The sequence below is a fragment of the Acomys minous genome (assembly GCF_964271855.1).
Source record: "Acomys minous genome assembly, chromosome: 7".
In the NCBI taxonomy this organism is placed as follows: domain Eukaryota; kingdom Metazoa; phylum Chordata; class Mammalia; order Rodentia; family Muridae; genus Acomys; species Acomys minous.
In genome coordinates this window covers 100,624,420-100,645,471 of record NC_140488.1, presented here as the reverse complement: position 1 = coordinate 100,645,471, position 21,052 = coordinate 100,624,420, and the positions used below count along the sequence as shown (strand labels likewise).

General features: G+C 38.8%; 2 protein-coding genes across 4 annotated transcripts in view; one reads left to right on the top strand and one right to left on the bottom strand.

Moving 5' to 3' along the window:
- Positions 1 to 21,052, bottom strand: part of ARHGAP6 (Rho GTPase activating protein 6) — a 483,165-nt gene that overhangs the window by 18,349 nt on the left and 443,764 nt on the right. For all 3 annotated transcript variants that reach the window (XM_084789389.1, XM_084789390.1, XM_084789391.1), the window contains exons 7-9: positions 19,453 to 19,603; positions 18,291 to 18,439; positions 11,384 to 11,563 (exon numbers count right to left, since the gene is read on the bottom strand). In XM_084789389.1, coding sequence (XP_084645515.1) covers positions 11,384 to 11,563; positions 18,291 to 18,439; positions 19,453 to 19,603 — 480 coding nt within the window. The remainder of the gene's footprint in view (positions 1 to 11,383; positions 11,564 to 18,290; positions 18,440 to 19,452; positions 19,604 to 21,052) is intronic.
- Positions 1 to 21,052, top strand: part of HCCS (holocytochrome c synthase) — a 68,476-nt gene that overhangs the window by 44,335 nt on the left and 3,089 nt on the right. The gene's annotated exons all lie outside the window — the stretch shown is intronic.

The window sequence follows — 21,052 nt, the reverse complement described above, 5'->3', positions numbered from 1 at the left end:
TATTGATCTGATGACTAGCACAATTGTTATCAGTCTGGCTTCTCAGTGGAAAGTAGATTGAAAAGCCAAAGTTGAAGCAGGAAAAACTAACAGGGACACCTGTAGGTCCCAACCAGTAATGGTAGTGGTGAACCAGGACAGCAAGATGAATTATTTTAGATCTTGAACATGAAGAATACAATGGTGACAATTTAACTTAATTTATTGGAAGGAAAGGAAGAGAATGAGACTCGGAGAGAGAGAAAAGACAGTCTCAACTTTTGTGGCTTGGGAGGAAAAGGCTGAGTGAAGTTCAGGAGTTTGGCTTTGCTATGATAATGTCTGTGAGACAGCCAAGTGGAAGTATCTAATAGGCAGCCAGAAACGAAGATGTGGAATTCAGCTTATAGGTTCTAGCTGGGCATAGAAATGTGAAAGACACGTATAGATGGCATTTAAAGCTCTATGATAAAACTAATGATCTGAAAATTAAAAGGGACAGAGAAGAAAAGAGTGTAGGTATTTTAGAAGAATGCCAGATTACATTCTTTTACTGTATTATATAAATTAAGCAATCAAAACATCTTAGCTGTGTGTTTCAATTGGCATGATCAAGTAGGCATATATAATTATATCTATTTTGAAAGTAATACATAAAAGGTAAAATTAGAAACATGTTCATTTAATTTTTATATTCATTTATATGATGTCTGTTGGCATGCATGTAGAGGTATGAGGACAAGTTGTTGGAGCTGGTTGTCTCATTCCACTGTGTGGGTCATCAGATTTGTGTTAAAAACAACTTTACTCTTTGAGCCATCCTATGTGTCCAAAGAGAGTGAATGTTAAGAAATGAATAGCAGTTGGCATTGTAGCATATAAAGGCTGAACAGAAGGCATATGTGTGGGGCCAAATGCAGGCTACATAGTAAAGCCCTGAGTCAGTGAAGCAAGGGGTGGGGCTGTTGACTGGAAGAGTGCTTGCTTTGCAGGGGTAAAGCCCTAAGTTTGATTCTTAGCACTGAAAAAAACTAGATGAGGAAAGCAAAAGTAATATAAGCAAAAAAAAAATGTATATCTTGAACTAATTTTTGTAAGAAATATCTAGGGGAAAATTAGGAAAATGCTTGCATATTCATATAGTTAATTCAACTTAACATTGGTTCTGCTTAGATACGTAATACAAAGCTTTGCTCCAAGCACCAATATGTTCCCACTGAAAAATAAACAAGAGTGCATGGCCTTTGGAGTGATACAAAGTACTGATTCCTCGAGACTGTATGGTTTGTCTAATGAAGCATTATCTGTGTGGGGAACCAGAATAACTTGCACTATTATCATAGATTACAGGAAGTATCATTATTTAAAAGATAACTTGCCATGCATTTGGTTGAACTATCCTGCGTTTTTGAGTTTTTACTCATTCAACTAGGCTTGACTGCCAAGAAATTATAATTGTTGAGGGCTATTTTATGTAGTATACGTGACTTTTCCCTGGTAACAAATGCACTTAAAATGGGCCAGGGCTATAAATCTATATATAATTTTTTGTGAAGGTCCCAGGATAGCATTTTGGCTTGAGGAAACGATTTACATATACATGCAAAGAGACAGTGAAGAATGTGGCTCCACAACTGAAAGAAAGAGCTGACAATACTGTCTTCTGTAGTCTGCAAAACTAGCTTGAGTTCATAGAATTTATTAACTGCATTATTTTCTTTAAATCCCATTCATTTTTTGTTAGAGTGATTTAAAGAACTGTCTGCAACTCACATGATAAAAGCCACACATTTTTATTGGGAAGAATGATCCAGAAAAGAATGGATTCAGTGGGGGAAAAGAGGTAAGGAAGGGAGATACTGAACCGATTTTCAAATGTTCACATTGCAAGCTGCAACTAGCATTCTTCCCAGACTTCTCATTTTCTATATTTGTACCTTTCATTTGCTATCATTTAATTAAAAAATATATTTAAACTACAGGCTCAACTCAATTGGATAAATTTTAATTTGCTATTAATTTCAGGACTTAATAGAGAAACAAAATCCTGGTAAATAAACTAACAGGCAGCAGCAGCTTCAATGAACAATGCAGTACCCTGTTTCCCCATTCTTGGAAAGGTATGTGCAAGTCCATGCAGTTTCCTACTGGTTTATTGACCAGGCTTTTATTTTCTGTTAGCCTCTAAATTAATAGTAAATGAATGCTCACTTAAGCTGGTCACTTCTGCCCACTTTCATGGGAGTGGAGTTGCTAGCTAAGAAGTATCTGACTCCAGAGCCCTTGAGGTCTGGTTCTGTCTGTGCTGTTTATAATTAAGACAGACTGGGGCATGTCAAGCACCTTCCTGTGCTTGCATCTGCCATCCAGCATGTTTGCCCTACTTATCCCATTTTCCTTTAGTTACAAGTTATCATTAAGGTTAACACATCTGACAGCACCATATTCTTTGAAAGGAGGACTAGTAGTGAATATATGAAATGAGCTAAACATTTATATGAAAAGTTAAATACTGATATCATGAAAAAGGATAACATTTGCTCAAACGCAGCAAACTTGAAGCAGATTCTTGTATTCTCCCCAACCCTTATGTTGCTTCTCTTCCATCAGACCATGTCTTAGTTAGGATATCTATTGCTGCGATAACACACCATGTCCAAATTCAACTTTAGGAGGAAAGAGCCTGTGTTGGTATACAACTCTCAGGTCCTAGTCCATCACTGAAGGCAGTTAGGGCAAGGATTCATGGTAGGCACCTTAAGGCAGGAACTGAAGCAGAAGCCATGGAAGAGTGGTGCTCCCTGGCTTCCTCAGCCTCCTTTCTTATATAACTCATCTGTCCAGAAGTAGCACTGTCCCCAGTGGACTGGGCCCTCCCATATCAATTGTTAATCAAGAAAATGCCCCAGGGAGCCATCCCACAGTTCAATCTGGTGAGGACATTCTCAACAAGGTTTCTTCTTTCCAAAATACTCTAATGTGTGTCAAGTTGACAAAAAATTAACCAACTCAGAGCTCAAGACTTCCTGCTGGGACACCCTGAGAAGGCAGATCTCCTGAAGACAGGGATAGACTCAGATGCAGACTTGGTACTGAAGTAGGCTCTGTTAGCTACTCTTGTTTAACCTTATGGAAAGATCATATGTGCACTCCTGATTAAGCTCCCCAAAACACCAAGCTTCTGGAAGATTTTTCTTTATATTGAAAAGGGATACTTGGGAAAATATTTCTCTTCATCAAACAACTCTACATGTTAAAATGAAAACAAACAAAAAACCAACTAGTCCAAAGTCTAACCTCTTAATTCATTGTTTGCCATCAAAATTTCAATTGGATTTTAGTCAAGGATTTGGTAATTTTAGACATTTTCTAGGGGGTACCATTTATGGTTTTGTTTATCTGGAGACTCAACTCCTTAGATTTTAATGTGTTCTTTCAAAGCATAATGTTATTCCAAAAATCAAAAGAACTTTGTACTCCCTTGCTTCAGAGGAAAAAATGTAAACACTGCACATATGAAAGAATAAAACTGTCACAATTAAAATCTACCCTATCAAATTAAAAATGAAACCTTGAATGATTGCCTAGAGTATAACTTCTATGAGGTAGTTTATTCCGTAAACCAGCAAGAGGATGTAAAGGGTACAAGTTTTCTCCATAAAAAACCATTAGGTGCTCCCTGGACAGCAATTCTCAGGACCCAGCTGTACCATATATACTACTGGGTGAGACACAGCAATCCACCACTTTGCACTTGACCAAGAAGAATGCTTTGGCATTTCAAATTTTCAGCACTCCCCAGTGAAAGTAAATGCCACTAGAAATCATAATGGTACATTTTAGGTAACATGCTGAAAGGAATCACTTTTGCTGTTAAGGATTGTAAAAGTGCCAAAAAAGGTCAAAATTGTCCTGAAAACTTTCATGTGGCTCTGGTGTGACAAGTGGTTTGTTATTTTAGGAGGATCTAGGTGGATGTGCAGGTACAAGAGGAATTAAGTTTGGTAAATATTTCTTTGCTTTTGCTTTTTATTTTTTTAGGACAGGTTCTCAGGCTGTACGTAGCTCAGACTGTCCTGGAACTCACCATGTAGCTCAAGGTGGCCTCAAACTCATAGGAACCCTGTTGACTCTGACTCAGTCTCCCAAATGCTGGCATTAAAGATAGGATCCACAACGCCCTGACTTTAATGAATATTTCTTGAAGTTTTGGGGTAACTAAAGAACCTTACTGGACAAATACAGTGGAAGATCCAAAGAATTTCTTCAAGGGTTACACAAGAAGAAGAAGAAGAAGAGGAGGAGGAGAAGGAAGAGGAGGAGGAGAAAGAGGAGGAGGAGGAGAAGAAGGAAGAAGAAGAAGAAGAAGAAGAAGAAGAAGAAGAAGAAGAAGAAGAAGAAGAAGAAGAAGAAGAAGAAGAAGAAGAAGAAATAAGCAGTGCTCCATGGCAATAGGTGAGAGGCAGTGGAAACAACTTAGGAGTAATATGCTTTGCTCTCTCGACCTGTATATGATGTCAGTGGAAAGGTGTTGTATCTTTGCAGACAAGGACAGGCAAGCATAGCACCATCAGGAATTCACACTGGCTATTAGACACACCTAGTGGCTTAAATGTGAAGTTCCAAGATGCTCTGACTAGCTTGTAGTTGGGGAGATTCTTAAGGGTCTCCTGGCTCCACTTTTTCTTTCTTAGTCTTTCTAAGTCTCCCTATCCAAGATACTCCATCAAAATGCCTCTGTTACTTTTTCAATGTGGGAAGGCTCTACACTTTAGAAGTAAGCTACTTAGTCATGGCATTGCTTGGGTGCACAAAATTGTCTTCTTCCTCACAGGATGCTGGTAATATCTAGAAAAGCAAATGTTGTACTTAGTGATGAGCTCCACCTGCGGCACACAAATGGTGACTATTTTTACTCTGTTAGCATTGAAATGGAAAGCATATACAGTATAGGATGCATTGCCTGGGGAAGTTTCTTTTGAAAACTTGGATGACAGCTTGACCTCTTGTGATTGACACACAAAAGAGACTCTTAAGAAATGCAATCTACACTGGGGATTGAAGACAACACAAAGCAAAAAAAATTTCTCCAAGCTGAGCTTGTGGAAACCTCAATGTAGTTTCTGACCTTTTTTTTAATTAATTTTTTTCATAAAATGTATTTAAAAATATGGATTGCTTTATGAATTTTCATGTCCTCTGACGTTTGCTGCCAATAGTTCCCATTTCAAATTTCCCAAGTGCTCTTAGTGGATCTCCAGCTTTGGCTGACAAGCAATGCAATAAGAATATGCTTCTTTCCACATCGCCACTACATCCAGGACTCCTTCACTGCCTCCAAGTGGTGTCTTCTCTTCCTTGACCTTCTCTGAAAATGCCTTGGCACAAAGAACCATGTAATATCAGCCCTTACACAAGCTAACAACTCTCTCCACTCCACTCTGAAACACTCATTAATTCCAAGAGTAAGGAATTATTTTCACTGTGAGTCCCACCATCACTCATAGAAGCAATAGCTTGCAGACCAACTAGGGTGTCAGTGATTTCCACAATGACTGCTTTTTACTTGGGATACCAAAGACCCTTTCTACAAACAAATGGTTCTCATATTATATTTCTGGTGGTGTCTGAAAGTACCATTTTATGTTAACCAGTTTTTAAATAGTTGTGGAAAGACATGAAGAGTCATGATTTGAAATACGGGAATTGTAGAGGTAAAGCACTGGACCAAAACAGCAACAAAAATGCATTTTTTTCAACAAGCAAATGAAAATCCATGTCACATAACATTTTAATTCTATTTGGCTTCAATGATCATAATAAATAAGTTAATTATGGAATGGGGCCAGGTAGTGGTGGTGCACCTTTAATACCAGCACTTAGGAGGGAGATGCAGGCAGATCTTTGTGAGTTTGAGGTCTACAGAACAAGTTTTCAGACAGCTAAGGCTACACAGAGAAACACTGTCTGCCCCACTCCAAAGTTATCAGTGCTGTGGAAAGAGGAACATTCTCCACAGTTGAGTGGAGAGTGGGATATGACTTTCTCATGTACTCTGGTGCCTCACATTTGACCATGTCCCCTGGAGGGGGAGACCTGGTGGCACTCAGAGGAAGGACAGCAGGTTACCAAGAAGAGACTTGATACCCTATGAACATATACAGGGGGAGGTAATCCCCCTCAGTCACAGTCATAGGGGAGGGGAATAAGGGGAAAATGGGAGGGAGGGAAGAATGGGAGGATACAAGGGATGGGATAACCATTGAGATGTAACAAGAATAAATTAATAATAATAATAATAAATAAAAAAATTAAAAAAATTTTTAAAAATCCTTAAGATTAAAAAAAAAAGAAGAGTGAGGAGAGGACTATGAACATGTATACATACTAGCAGGAGACAGTATATCAATTGCAATGGCCAGTTGGCTTTTTTTTTTCCACCAGACAGCACCTGAAAGTGCTTGATAAACATGTATTGTATTCCTTAAGTGTCATGATAGCAGCAGTTCAATTTTTGGGCCCAATATATGCCAGTGTTGTGCTACATGCCTTTCTAAATGACGTGTGCTTCATGTCTTTTCTAAGGTTCAAAACAATCATGTAAGGTAGGTCCTTTAACATCATTTTTTTTTTTACAGAAGGAAAACGAGGACTTAGAGAAGTTAAACACGGGGTCAGGGTTACATCACAAATAAATAGCTTAGAGGCAATCTGAATTTTGATAACTAATCCCAAAGCTCATGATCTTTCTACCCAATCTGTATTTCCCAATATGTGGTTTCCCTAAGCATGATAGGAATCTAGTTAAAGCTCCTGAAGGGATTCATTAGAATGTGCTGATTCCTGGGCTCTGTGCTATTCAAGTCAATCTTCTGGAAAGTAGTCCGGGACTCTGAATGCCCAACAAGATTCTTTGCAAACTCAGCTTCATAGTGAAGTTTGAGACTTAGTATTATAATCTTTTGCCTTGGTCTTTTGGGGAGAAGCAGGCTGAGATAGAACCTTAAACTGTAGCCTAGGCTGGTGTGGAATGCACTGTATAATGCAGGCTGGCCTCTAGCACACTGAGATTGTCTTGTCTCAGTCTCCTAAGCAGTAGGATTATAAACATAAGCTATCTCATGACAAGGACTTTCTGTGACCCTAAAGATTGCCATCAAGACCTATTTATAGTCTAAAGACTTACTAAAAAGTAAGTGGCTAATCTCACTTCTTAAAAACAAAAGCAAAAACAAAACAGAGTCAACTAACCTGGGCCCATGAGAACACACAGAGATTGAAACACCCACCAAAGAGCATGCATGGACTGGATCTTGGCTCTCTACACATATGTAGCAGATGTGCAGCATGGTCAACATGTGGGACCCCTAACAATGGCAATAGGGGCTGTCTCCGATCCTGTTGCCTGCCACTGGATTCCTTTCTCCTAGGCCCAGTGAGAGAGAATGCACTTAGTCCTGCTGTGACTAGAGGTGCCAGGGTTGGTTGATACCACTTGAGTGCCTTGCCTTCTCTAAGAAGAAGGAGAGAAGGGAATGGGAGGAGGGGGACTGAGGGTGGGACTGGGAGGAGAGGAGGGAGGAGCTGGGAGAAGGCTGTAAATTGATTAAATAAAAAATTTCAACTGGCAAAACACCAACCATGTTCTAATGGTTTGAGGAGACAGACTCCAAGACCTCATACATATAGTGTAAGAACTCTATCAAACAGATATAACCCCAGACACAAGTCTGATTCTTGAATCTTGATCTTATTATCCTCTGAATTTAGATGCCTCTTTAATATTGTGAGCTAAAGGCAGGTACTTTCTTGCCTTTCCTCATCTCCCATTAACTAAGATTCTAGTCACATAAGAGATGCTCTCAGTATTAGAAAATGAGGGACATTCAGAGCTACCTTTAGATCATTGCCAGGTTTCTTTGGGGCTCTAGATCCTTTCCACTAGTTCTTCTGTGGAATGACTGCTTGCAGGGTGTTTTTTGCTTTTAAGGGGGAGCTCACATCCATCTCTACTACTAAGTCTTCATTTCTAGTGCCAATAGTAGCAGTGTATACCTTTTCCAGCTCATAAAGCTTCCAGGGACTATGAAGAGACACAATGGCTAACCTTTAGCCAGCTAATAGGTTGGTTATGTCTGTCTAACTTCATCACTATTTTGAGGTAGTAACTATTCTAGAAGCATCTTAAAAAATGAAAATACAAAGAAAAGTTTACACATGCATGGTTAGATTTTATCCACTCATATGCATGAGCTTCCATGAGCCTTGGTATAACTGAAAATATTCCCACATAGGAAGAGAGTAAAAAAAAGTTGTGGTGAAACTAATTGTCCTTCTAGGTTTTTAAGAAATAAAAAAGGAGAAGTGAGTTCTGGAGGGCTTGAACCACACAGCTGTTAGACCTTTTTAGGATCTTGGATAGCACTTGTTTAAGACTAGTCCATGATAACTAAAGAAATAGAAATCAAAGATGAGGTCATGTAACTAAAATAGCAGACACAGAATTACAGTCAAGTTTTCTGGTTCCCCTTTATTTGTACAGATCCTGGTTTGGGATCTTTGGATTTCTATCCTTCTCCCTTTCTATTTCTTCCACTCTTCCTTCCTCTACTCCAGTATAGTTCCCACAGTCTTTCTAAGGAGATCAGACATGATAACAGTGATGGTTAACTTATGCTAAGAAGAGTATACTTAATTTCTGCATGCCCAAACATTTCCACTTGGCTGAGTAAGGACTTGTGAGAAAGGAATCAGACATCACACAGCTATTATCAATTCACTCATGAATCTAACCAATGTTTAGCTTGATTCTACCATGCCAGTTGTACAGCAGTAATGAATGCATAGACCAAAATATATTACGTTTTAGTGAAGAGAAACACAACAACAAAAAAGAAAAATTAGCAAAATTCTCTATCAGTAGTGGTGACTTCTAAGGAGAAAAAGAACAGAGTATGAATATGAAGCCAAGTGTGTGTGTGTGTGTGTGTGTGTGTGTGTGTGTGTGTGTGTGTGCGCGCGCGCGCATGCGTGTAAAAGGGGAGAGAGGCAGCAGGGTGAGGGGAGCACTCAATAGGTTGGAGAGTCATAGCACGAATAGTAGAACAAGGATGGAGGTACTAGATTTTTAAACAAGGTCATCAAGATGGCCTTCCTTAGGAAACACAAACCATAATTTGTGTACATAAAAGATTTGTTAATGCCCAAGAGAATATAAACATCAATCACTGCAGAAAGTGATAAAAATGAAGCCAGGTTTGGAAAGTATCACAAGAGACAGAATACTGAGATTTTGCTGCTGTCCTGATTATTCCAGGTGGCAGGAAGGAGAGGGAAGGATGACATAATTACAGTGACCTCCGCCTTTCAAGGAGATCAGGAAGCGTTTTGTTAGTATTTAAGGTGAAAAGAAACTCCTGATGGTTTGTGGTTTCATATGAAGGAAAGCTTTGCTTAGAGTACTGAATTTAGAGAACAGAATGAAGATGGATGAGAGATATTATTTTGTTTTAAAAAAAAGTTGAGAGAACATGAAGTGATGCCAAGACGACTTGGCACGATAATATGTGACTTAAAACCTGATGAAAATATTGAAAAGTTCAGACATTTGATGCATCCAAATATGTAATTAATTATGAGGATTTGGACTGAAGTGTGAAATTTATATAGTTGATGACTAATTCAACATTTTTGAGAGCTTTCCATGTGCAACACTGGGACAATGCTTCAGCGACACAATGGGGAACAAGATGCCACTGCTATTCACTGTGGTAAATACATTTCCTCTTCCATCTGGGCTTCTAGCCAGAGTACAGCTCCTAGCCTTCCTTGCAGTTAAATATGATCTGTGGCTAAGTTCTGGCCAATAGAATTGATTGCGTAGGATAAGCGTTCATTTTAGGTATGCCTTAAAGGCCTAGATAAAGCTGAATCCTACAGTGCAAGTATCTGCAGTTCCTAAGTCACCACCTATAAAGTAGTCTACCAAATGCCGCATAAGACATTATGATACATATGTCTCTGGTGCTAGAATACTGATATTCAAGGCAGTTCATGTTGCCAAACTAATATAATTATTATCACTTGGGCAGATATTTACAGTGTGTAAAACTCTTTCTCACAGCAAATGATAATGATAATTTTTTTTCCGGTTTCACACGAGGTGAACTAATGCTTATGGGGTAATGAATTACTTGATCTCAATCATACATGTAAGATACATAGAGAAGCGTTTCCAAATCACTGACACTTGAATATCCAAAATAAATTAGTATAGGACAAGGATGGCAATAAATCTACTGTAAATCATTTGATAAGTATAGATAAATATGTATGGAGACTCAAAAAAAGCAGCTAGTATTCTAGGTTGAAGGAGCCACAAAAGGCTCCATTTAATACAGTTCTTCATGTTGTGGTGACTCCAACCATAAATTTATTTCATTGCTACTTTATAACTGTAATTTTCCCACTGTTATGAATTGCAATGTAACTATTTGCATTTTCTGGTGATCTTGGAGTCATGACCCTCAGGTTGAGAAACACTTTCCTAGTGGAATAGGCAGGCTTTATTGCATTTTCAAATGATAAGAGAAATGGCAAAAGAAATGTGGAAAACATTCCTGTAAAAATTGACATGCAATTTGAGAACAGAAATAGAAGAAAATTGGCACTTGCTTTAATGTTTCAAGGGATGTTTGAGCAAGCAGTGCAGTTTTGTGAAGGAAAACAGGAACTGGTAATTCAATACAAATCAAAAAATATTTACTGAGTGCCTACCAGATGAAGGACCTTCCAAAAGTGTACGGAGGATACAGAGAAGAGATAACAAGGACACAGCCCTTGGTGTAAATGCATTTATAATCTACTGGAGGAAATGGCCATACATGACTGCAACAAGATAAACAAGATATCTTGCTGAGCAAGATAAACATAAATAATAATGGTAATGGGATTCAGGAGGTAGATAAGTGGCATGGGAAGTGACATGGGAAGGGCACAGGAAAGAAAGGTGAAACTTCATGCAGGGGGAGCAATGTTAAGATTGACCTTAGAGAAATCATGGCCCACAGTTGGTTATGAACACATGAATTCACAAAAATGTCAAAAAGATGTTTTGTTAATATTTTGAACAAGAACCATTGCTCCATAGGAAACTAAATCTTTACACATGACAATTACTTAAGGGACAGCAAAATAAAGTTTATACTTCTGATATGATGGTTAAAACATGGAAACAAACTTTTGTAGTGATACCATACTAAAGGAAATTTGTATTTGAGCAAAACTGCCTGACTTCTAATGAGTTTACTCATAATAAGCATAGCAAACAAGAGTTTCATTATGCCACCAGAGGCAACCAATAAACAAATCATTAAGATTGTATCACCACTGATGGGCCACTTACCATGAACAAGGCTTCATAATTTTCAATCATCTTCTGTACCACAGCTATAATGGCTGTGCTCTCTTCAGCTCTGGCTGAGCTCTGGACAGAATATTCTTTGTCTGATGACTTCTGCTTGTGGAGCAGGTTGGGTCCAAATATGGTGGCTAAGTTCAGAGATGTCATTTTGTTCCCAGTGACCTATGGGTGAAGAAAACACAGAGATTATTCAATTTATTTTGCTTTTTAAAATTCTGGGTAGTTCAATAGTCTATGATATATTATCACATTTTTCCTTGCATGGAAAATACCACCTGTGTCAGAATCAACAAGTACATGGTAATATTCCATTTGTTTCAAATTTTGGATTGAAGATAAAAATTCAGTAGTCATCTCAATAGCACATTGAGTGTAATGTTGCAATTCTGAAGTGTTGATTATAAAACTATTCCTATTTGACATTTCCAATTCATTTGTACTTAAAAATATTTATGTTCAGCAACCCATTTATCAATGTGTCTCCTTGTCCCTTTACCCATCAATCCATAACATCTCCACAAATCCATCCACTCAGCATATTTCTACCCCAGGCTTGGCATCTCTCATGGGTCAAAACTATTTTTATCCTTTCCAACAAACACTATACCACAGTCCTTATTTTAGGGGGCTCACATTCTAGGAAGAAAATACACTTGTCATTCCCAGGTACTAAGTATAAAGAATGAATCCTATCAACTCCAGAGACCCGAGAACTCAGAGGTAGCAATATTGACAAAAAATTTCTGGTGAAAAGCAGAATCTCTTGGGTAAGGAGCATTTTCCCAGGGGAGCACAGAAACATACACTGAATATATGTGGGACTTCAGAGTAAGGGGGTTTGTATGGAGAAGAAAGGATGTGCCTCTTTGAAAGAGCAATCTGTGGCGCCAGGAACAGCACCGATGGAAGACCATGTGGGACATTGTACCACAGCCTAGATTTCAGAATTAGCTTAGAAACTACAACAGAAGTAGGGTAAAGTCTAGTTTCCATGATTATCAGTGTGGAGAGTAAGGGTGCCACACTGGAGGTAAGGACTCCATGTTTAAACTACAGGAACAGAAATGGATTGAAAATAGGCAAGGGATATGGAGGGTTGAGGTGAAATCCATTAATTAAACTTAACCTTTCTTAAGGGGAAGCTGATAAAACAGACCAAAGAATGGGTCAGACATTTGGAGAATAAGAGAAGCATGTGCTGGGAAGGAATGTGAGATTCGTTTCAAGTGTGTGATGTCCTGTGACAGATGTTCTCCATGACATTCTGTTCATTCCCCCCTGGAGTGGATTTGCAAGTGGTTCTAGTGGTCTGTATCAGAGCCTTTGCAGGGTTTCAGCTACAACAGTGAGTGCAGATGTCTCTTCACAAGCAGAGAAAAAGAAGAAAGACACAGGGTGACCATGGAACGGCACTGTCAGGAAACACAGAATGAAAGCAATAAACTACTCTTTAGGTTCAAAACAAAACAAAACAAAACTCAGGTTCAATATGTTGATAAGCAGAAAGCAGGGGCAAGCACGTAGAGAAACAAAATAGCCTTTATTCTATGAATCCCCAGATCCAGTTGTTCAAATGCTTTTGTATGTGTCTATTTCCACAGGAACCTATGGTATAGTCGGTTTTTTGTTTTTGTTTTTGTTTTTTTGGGGTTTTTTTTTTTTTTTTTGGTTTTTGTTTTTGTTTTTTTCCTGAAAGCTAAAGTCTCACTTTGTATTCTATTTTGTAACTTTCTTGTCGTCTCTTACTAACATGTTGCACTCATCTCCTGATTTCAAACAATTTTCCCTCTTCCCTTCTTGGCTGTTAGCATCCTGTTGCATAAACCGATCATGATTTGTTTTAAGCACAGCCAAATGATATGCATTTGTGTCATTTCAGTCTTCTGTTGCTATAAATAAGATACAGAAATATCTACAAAAAGACATTTTATGTGCTTGGCTGAGCACTGTCTTGGGAGTCATTTCTCCAAGTTAAATCATTATAATAAGGAATATGAGCATTTTTAAAAGCTTGGCAATCGTTTTACTCACTTGCCTTTTTTCACACGGGAAGGAAAGTTTGGTTAAATATTTCTAATCCAGTGTTTATCTATTATGGAAGCAGTGAAATTTGGTGACAGATTATTTTTTGCTTCAGGGACTGTTCTATGAAGGGTAGTCAATTAAGTGGCCTTAGAACATTAAATCCTAGTAGCTTCCCTTCACCTCTAGTTGTACCAAGCACAGTTTTTCGACATGGAGCTCTGTGTACCCTGTAGGACAAAATTGTCCCAATGAGAACTATTAGTCTCTGTGAACATTGATTTCTCTTGTTAACATTAGCTAAGAATGTTGAAGACTGTCAGGATAAAGATGCACCCTCAACCCCAGGAAAGTCTGCACACCTTTGAAATAGTATGTGGCTGCCCAGTGTAGGACTCAGGAATCCTCACAGAGCAGCCAAGGTGAAGCCCCTGAGTCTTCCCTTTACCATGTGAAGCTCTGAACTGGCAACAGTGCTGTTCTGCAAGCTTGCCACAGAACTTGGGTTGAGAATGCAAGGGCATTTTCAGCTAAACAGGTCACCACTAGGACCAAGTATTCCGTGTGGTAAACTTTACAAGGAGACAAGCTTTTTTTTTTTAAGGACCTTTAATTGTTTGTTTCTGTTTTATTTCATTGACATGAAGCCCTGTACATTTTCAATCCTCTTCCTGAAAATTCATGGTTAAGGAGTAAATAAAATACATGTCATTTTCCAATTCCCCCTTTCAGAACTTGGAAGCATCTGGAAAGCTTCCTTAACCCTCTTTAAAGAAAAATTGGAGTTTTCTCCTTTTTAACATTTTTTTAAGCATGAGGAAACTGAAGATGTTGTTTTCACTTAAAAGAATGTTTAGTGCAAAGACAATCCAGAGCTCTGTTTCCGCTCTCTCTTTCTCTGGTTGCTATTCTGGGAATGCAATACTATCCATCTGTAAAATTGCACATGGATTCCAGCTGCAGCCCAAGCGGCTGTGGTTTGTTCTCCCTGTTTTATGTTTCGTTTTGCTGTTTATTAAACTGTGAAAGAGACTTGTGCCTTGATATCCTTTAACTCTGCTCCCCATGTTTTAATATATACACATATGGAAATTAATTAATTAATTAGTTAAAAACATATATGGTCATATGGTTGGTCTAGGTAATAGGAGTGGTCAAAACCAGGCTATTATTGCATGATTTAATTAGCCAGCCAATTCCAGGAAATATCCTATCTTCACTAAGTAAGCACCCCAGATCATTTCTAAGCACCATATGAATAGCTCACATGCATTAACAGTCCAGAGCATTCAGACATCAAGGGGCTTTCCATAGACTTTCCCAGTTCTTTCTCTAGATCAGCTTATTGTAAATTAGCTGCTCTTGTGGTCATTATTTTATAGATAGCAGAGCAGTAAGGCCCAGAGCCAGGAGGAGGCGGAGCAGTAGGGAGTAAAGACATACAGCTATGCTTGTAACAGCCTTTTGTACAGCACATAAGTGTACCTCCTCTTATTCAGTCTTGGTTGGCAGACCCTAGAGAAATGAGGAAATAGGAAAACAAGCTTTAAAGCGAGATTGGAGGATGTAGAGACAAGAATGTCCTAGAAGTACGTACCTCCTCAAAGATCAAGAAATATGGCTCAAGACATTTCTTTGTTGCTTCCTATATACTTCCTTTGAGAACTTGATGCCATCTATGGACTCTGTCACCAAACAAATGCCTACTCCACATTTCTGTGCAATGTGAGAAGAACCTTTCACTCTGAAAAAACACCCTCGGGAAGGGGGTTGGTTTTATTCCTACCATAATTTTTTAAGGGGGAATAAAATATTTCTTAAATCAGCAATTTTCATTTTTCCCTAAGTGGTAAAGCAAATAGCAAGCTAGATGGATTGGAATAAAACAAAATTAACACAAGATAACAAATTCACTAAAATACTACCATTTCCCCAAAATAGCACCAATGGGTTGACCAACAATTTTCCTCTATATATACACATACTTTAAAAATATCTTCATGATCTTAACAACTAAGAGTACATTGAATTTTAAGCATATCTTAGAAAGAACATGAGGTTTTCACTTCGAAGATGAGGGAGTGTAGGCCTTCCCTGGCCCTAACACTGTTTTCCCCTTCTTCCACCTTCCACATTCAAGAAGAAAGGGCTCTGCCAAAGCTTTGTGAGCCTTCAGACTTTTTTTTTTTTTTTTACTAAACCGAGTCAATCTTCTTCCATGATGCAATCTGTTAAAAAAAAAAAAAAAAGGATGCCCTAACAAATGGCTAACAGAAATGAACAAGTAGGTAGGAGAAGAGCTGGACAAATGCTCTGTTCTTTGACCACAATTTATTGTGTGATATTTGGCCTTCTTCTCTTCTGCTCATTCCATGTTCCCTATCTATTCATTCAACTAATCTAAGCAAAAGAACTTCCTCTTTGTTCCTCTACCCCTGCCCTCACTAACTCCTATTTCTATGCCATGCTTATGTGGCCCATCTACTCAATTCCCTGTACACCATTTTAAATGTGTCTTTTATTCAGCCTTCTCCATGGAGCGATTTGAAGGTCTTCTCTGGTGGTCTGAAGAGATTTGATACTATATTTCTTGATTTTGCTTACTTTCTGTCTTCATCTCTACCTTCTAGACTCATGTTTTCTCTAGGAAGGACAGCAGGTTACCAAGAAGAGACTTGATACCCTATGAACATATACAGGGGGAGGTAATCCCCCCCAGGAACAGTCATAGGGGAGGGGAATAAGGGGAAAATGGGAGGGAGGGAAGAATGGGAGGATACAAGGGATGGGATAACCATTGAGATGTAACAAGAATAAATTAATAAAGTAAAAAAAAAGATTTTCTAACACTCCCTCTTCCTCCTTTCCTCTTTCCCTGCCCTAATGTGTGTGAAATTAATCTACAGTATAGATTATATCATCTTTTTCTCAATGCTCCCAAACTTCATATGTTAACAGGATGGAGAATCTACTCACAGAAGCCTTCAGTACATGAACAATGGAGTTTTGTTTAGCTTTGAACTGAAAACTGTGTGTCTGAAAATTATTCCCCAAAGGCAATATGGCATCAAGTTGGACTGAACTTTTTGCTTTTCTCAGCTTTCTCATTCTCACATAGTACTTAGGGAACACCAGAGAGGCAATTGGCATACCTTCCAATCAAGGCTCTGTTTCCACTCAGCCACCAGACTCTACAGCTTCCATTATCTCTGTAGTCCATAAAGGCTGACACCCAGACGGATAATGTAACTATGCAACAATTATGAGAATTATAGTACACCCATGGAAGAGCTGTGTGTGCTGAAATAAGGTGTTAGAGCCATATGATGAAACCTGAAGCCAGCCGGGTTTCACTAATTATAACTCCTACAGAGAAAAATGGCTACCTCTGGAAAGTTCAAGTTCCGTTTTCACACTCCTGGTGGGAAGGAGGAGGAGAAATGCAGACTTGCTTTTCTGAATTATGGTGAAAAAAATTACATATGCCCTGTGGGAACTAAATCTGAAAAGCACATAACTGGGTTCATCATATAGCTGAGCTCTGCTTAATAAGGACTTAAATAACAGCACATGTGGTTAAATAAGATTGGAATGCCCCTGGTTCCCTTCTTTTGATTTACAGTGCATGCTAACCTATTAATGGATTTGAGGCCTCTAGGGAAAACCAACATCAGATACAAGTAGACTATATGAGAACAAAGAAGGAAACAGGGTCTTCTGTGAGGGTGAAGATTTACCAGGATGCAAGCTAGTAGGCAGGGCATCTTTTGACCAAAGATGAAATGGTAAAACTCTTGAAGGTATGAGTGTGACTGAGGAGAACCCCAGCCCAAAAAACTCATATGGGAGGAAGGATCATACTAATCCTGAATAGGGACCCGTTTCAACTGGAATATGCCTAATATGGTCCATAGAATTTTTGTAAACATGCCTTTAACAGTTGACTTTATGTGGCAATGCTATACAATAGAAAAGACCAGAATATTTAGTTCTGCCTATACCCTACTTAAAAACAGAATGGAAGTGCCATTTTCTTCAGCAAATGTCGGTTTTGTAGGAGTGGGAGTGATTTAAGGAATGAAAGGTTCTCTGCACACTAATACAGATGAGATAAGAGGGGATGTCATGTTTTGATTCTAAAATAGTCGAACAGATTAAGCCAGTTATAAGAGTGGTCTTTTTCTCACTCCTGCATTCCATTTTAACACATTTTCCAATCCTTCTGTAGCTAATTGTTTATGTTCTCTCACAAATGGAACTCTAGTCTTGAGTAAAACATCATTAAGGAAAATAGCAGCCTCATTTTGAGACATCATTCAAATGGCAAGGAAGTCAACAGTTGATCTGTTTTCAGGACCTGTCTCCTGCCCAGAGAAGGCACTGGGCAGCACTACTACTCAAACGTTTAGGTCATAGAATGTGTGATTGGATTTATAATGACCACAAAACCAAATTTTTTTGCATGTTCGTGATGTGTAATCTACATTAGATGGAGATAGGAAAACCCTCCCAAAATGTGGGTGATGCCATTGCACAGGCCCGAGTCACCACTGAATAAAATGGAGAAAGCAAATCGACTGTCAGCCATCATCTCTCCCCCTTCTCTCTCTCACATTAGACACACTGTGACCACCTGCTCACTCTTCCTGTCACCATGACTTGCTTGTCATGATGAACAAACCCCTCCTTCCTTAAGCTTCTTTTGACAAGTATTTTGTTGAAGTCATGAAACCATTAACTAATGCAAATGGTGAGGTGTTGTTTCCCCATTGAAATGTATGGCCATATTGATGCTTTGTGCCTTAATAGTCACAGCTAGAACAACAGATGAACAATAGAAAGGAAGTCCCTGTTTATAGTAGCATACCTCTTGTCCATCTTTGCTGACATTATCATCTGCATGCCTGGCCACAATGGAGAGGAACTGTAGGAGGCGGTGGAGGGTGTCACAGTTGCAGGGAGGTAGAAGGTAGATGAGGAGTTGCAAGGTGCTCAGTTGTTCCTCAGGCTCCAACACTACACAAGGCAGAGAGAGGCACTCTAAGTAAGAACAAGAGGAGCTGACACTGTTTGGGCACTATGAACAGCTTTCCTCTCCCATACATTAAGAAAGAGTTTACCCAAGGCAGCTGTACTTAGTGCCTTCACACATGTTCCCACTATGTTAGGAGCTTATCTACAAAACCCTATAAAAAGGTATAGAGACAAGTTGGACATCTAGATAAATCATGAGAAAGATAACTCCATTTTCTTCATTTCCACCACCCAACTTGCTCTTAGTTATTACTCAGACTGGCTTATGGATTTTAGTGCACACTGGTAAATATCTACTGACAGTGGCTGGGAATTGGCGAATGTTCTGAAATCTTCTATAATGTGTTTACAAGCCTTTTCTCTTGAACAGTATACAAGGGACAAACTTTGTTAGCAAACCCCAAGAAATGTAACAAAGACACTGTCTTCTTTCTCAGCCACAATCTCATTGGATTTGTTGCATTGCAGGAAAGAATGTGTGCAGGCTAACACGTCTCTGACCCTTTCATTTTCCATATCCTTTCTCGTTTTCTAGGGTCTGTGTGCACAGCCAGACACAGCGTTTTAGAAAGCATTGGTACTGACTCAGCTATGCCACTTTGTTTCTGCTGAAATGTTGCCTTCCCTTTTTCTTACTCTGGGTTCTAAGGCTCCCTCATTCCTCATACCAGAAGCCAGGATTCAATTTTAGGCACTAACTCAATGCAAGCTCTTGCCCGCACTTCAAAGCATCAACTTATAGCACTTTCTATTTTCCGGGAGTCATTTGAAAACATGTGAAATTCTTCTCGGCTTTTCCCATTTGTTTTAGTTCTACTTTCTTCTTATTAGTTCTCCCCAGGGTGTATCTCAGAAAATCCCCCAAATAGCCCATTCATTACAGACCAATAAAGGCAAAGCAGTTATCAGAAAACATATGAACAAAATTTTCATGAGTGAACTGGACACCCTGATATTCCAGGGCACTTTCCCACAAATTTGGCTCTGTTACGTACAGAGAGTGTTGATAAATGCTGTGTACAGCTCCCTGGTGAGAAGGGGATCAGGCATGTCCCTGAGGAACTCCTTTAACAAGGCTGCCACATCATGAACACTGTGCTCTTCTTCCAGACAGACATCAATCCCACGGTCAAATTCCTCACGCAACTGGAAAATCAATGGTTCAAGAGTCAGTTACATAAGATTCATAGGGATAATTTAAGAAAAAGCTTCATATAAGCAATGATATCTTAGAACCATCTAACCTCAGTGTTTAGTGCTCACCAAAAAAAGTATTTTTATGGTCAAGGTCTGGTATTAAGTCTGCACAGATCACAAGAAGGGAAAAAGGAAGCATCTTATCACCTTGATCTATATACTCTATACATACTAGTTATGAACACACACACACACACACACACACACACACACACACACACACACACACATATATATATATATATATATTTGAATGTGTTATTATAGAAATAGTTGTGGATTTTTTGTTAATTATGTATGCAGAGTCACAGATAACAAGAATCAGGAGGTTGTAAAGTCTAAGGGTTAGATGAGAATTTAGGTCAAGTGTAAATGTGAGAGAGCAACATTTGTGCATGTCACCAAACATATATCTATATAGGAATTTTGATAGTTTACTAGAATACCAACAAAATATCAAGATTATTTGGCAAATCACAAAACTCACAAAACTAAAAATGTAGATGTGATATGCATGAAAGAATGCTTAAAAGATGATCTATTGAAATGAAAGTTATTTCTAATTTGTCAGAGTAACCTTAGGAGCAATTCCCAGAAAGATTTCTCTGCCTTAATATTATACAAAGACTATTAATATGGATTGCAGCAGAAAATCATGATAACAATGTGGCAGGAATAATATCATGCCCTGCTTTTCATCTCTGATAGCTTGATGTCTCTTGTGCATTGTTCTCTGTTGTATAAATTATTATTCAAGTCCATGGATAGACAGTGCTGTAAACTTCTGTGAGACTTAATTAAGTTCACCCAACTATCCATCAATTCCATTCATCCATCCGTCCATTCATCCATGCATTCACCAAAGACTCATCACATTTTACTCGATATTAATACCTATTATAGCTCCTCAAAGTATACAAATATCCTTGTAAATTAAGTCCTTAAATCTCCCTGATCTCTTACACTAGTAGAGATACAAGGTAAATAGGTAACACTACAAATAACAAGTTTTTACTTTAAATATATTCACATACTCCCTCTTCTGTCTATGGGTACAGAATGAGTGTGTGTGTGTGTGTGTGTGTGTGTGTTTTATACACACATCGAGGCCAGGGAATGATGCTGTGTGTTTTCCTTTATCACTGGAATTCTTATGCCCATTACACAAAATCACTCACTGAACTGAACTTAGACAATTTGCCATTTCTTGGCTAGACTGGAAGCCATCGAACTTTGGGGATCCTTCAGTCTCCTCTTGCTCCCACTCACCCCTAGTGCTGAGGTTACAGGTGTGTGGCCATGCCAGGGTTTTCATGTGGGTGTTGGGGATCTGAACTCAGGTCCTCATGCTTACACACCAAGAACTGTCTCCCCAGCCCTAGTTCTTATTTTGAAGCA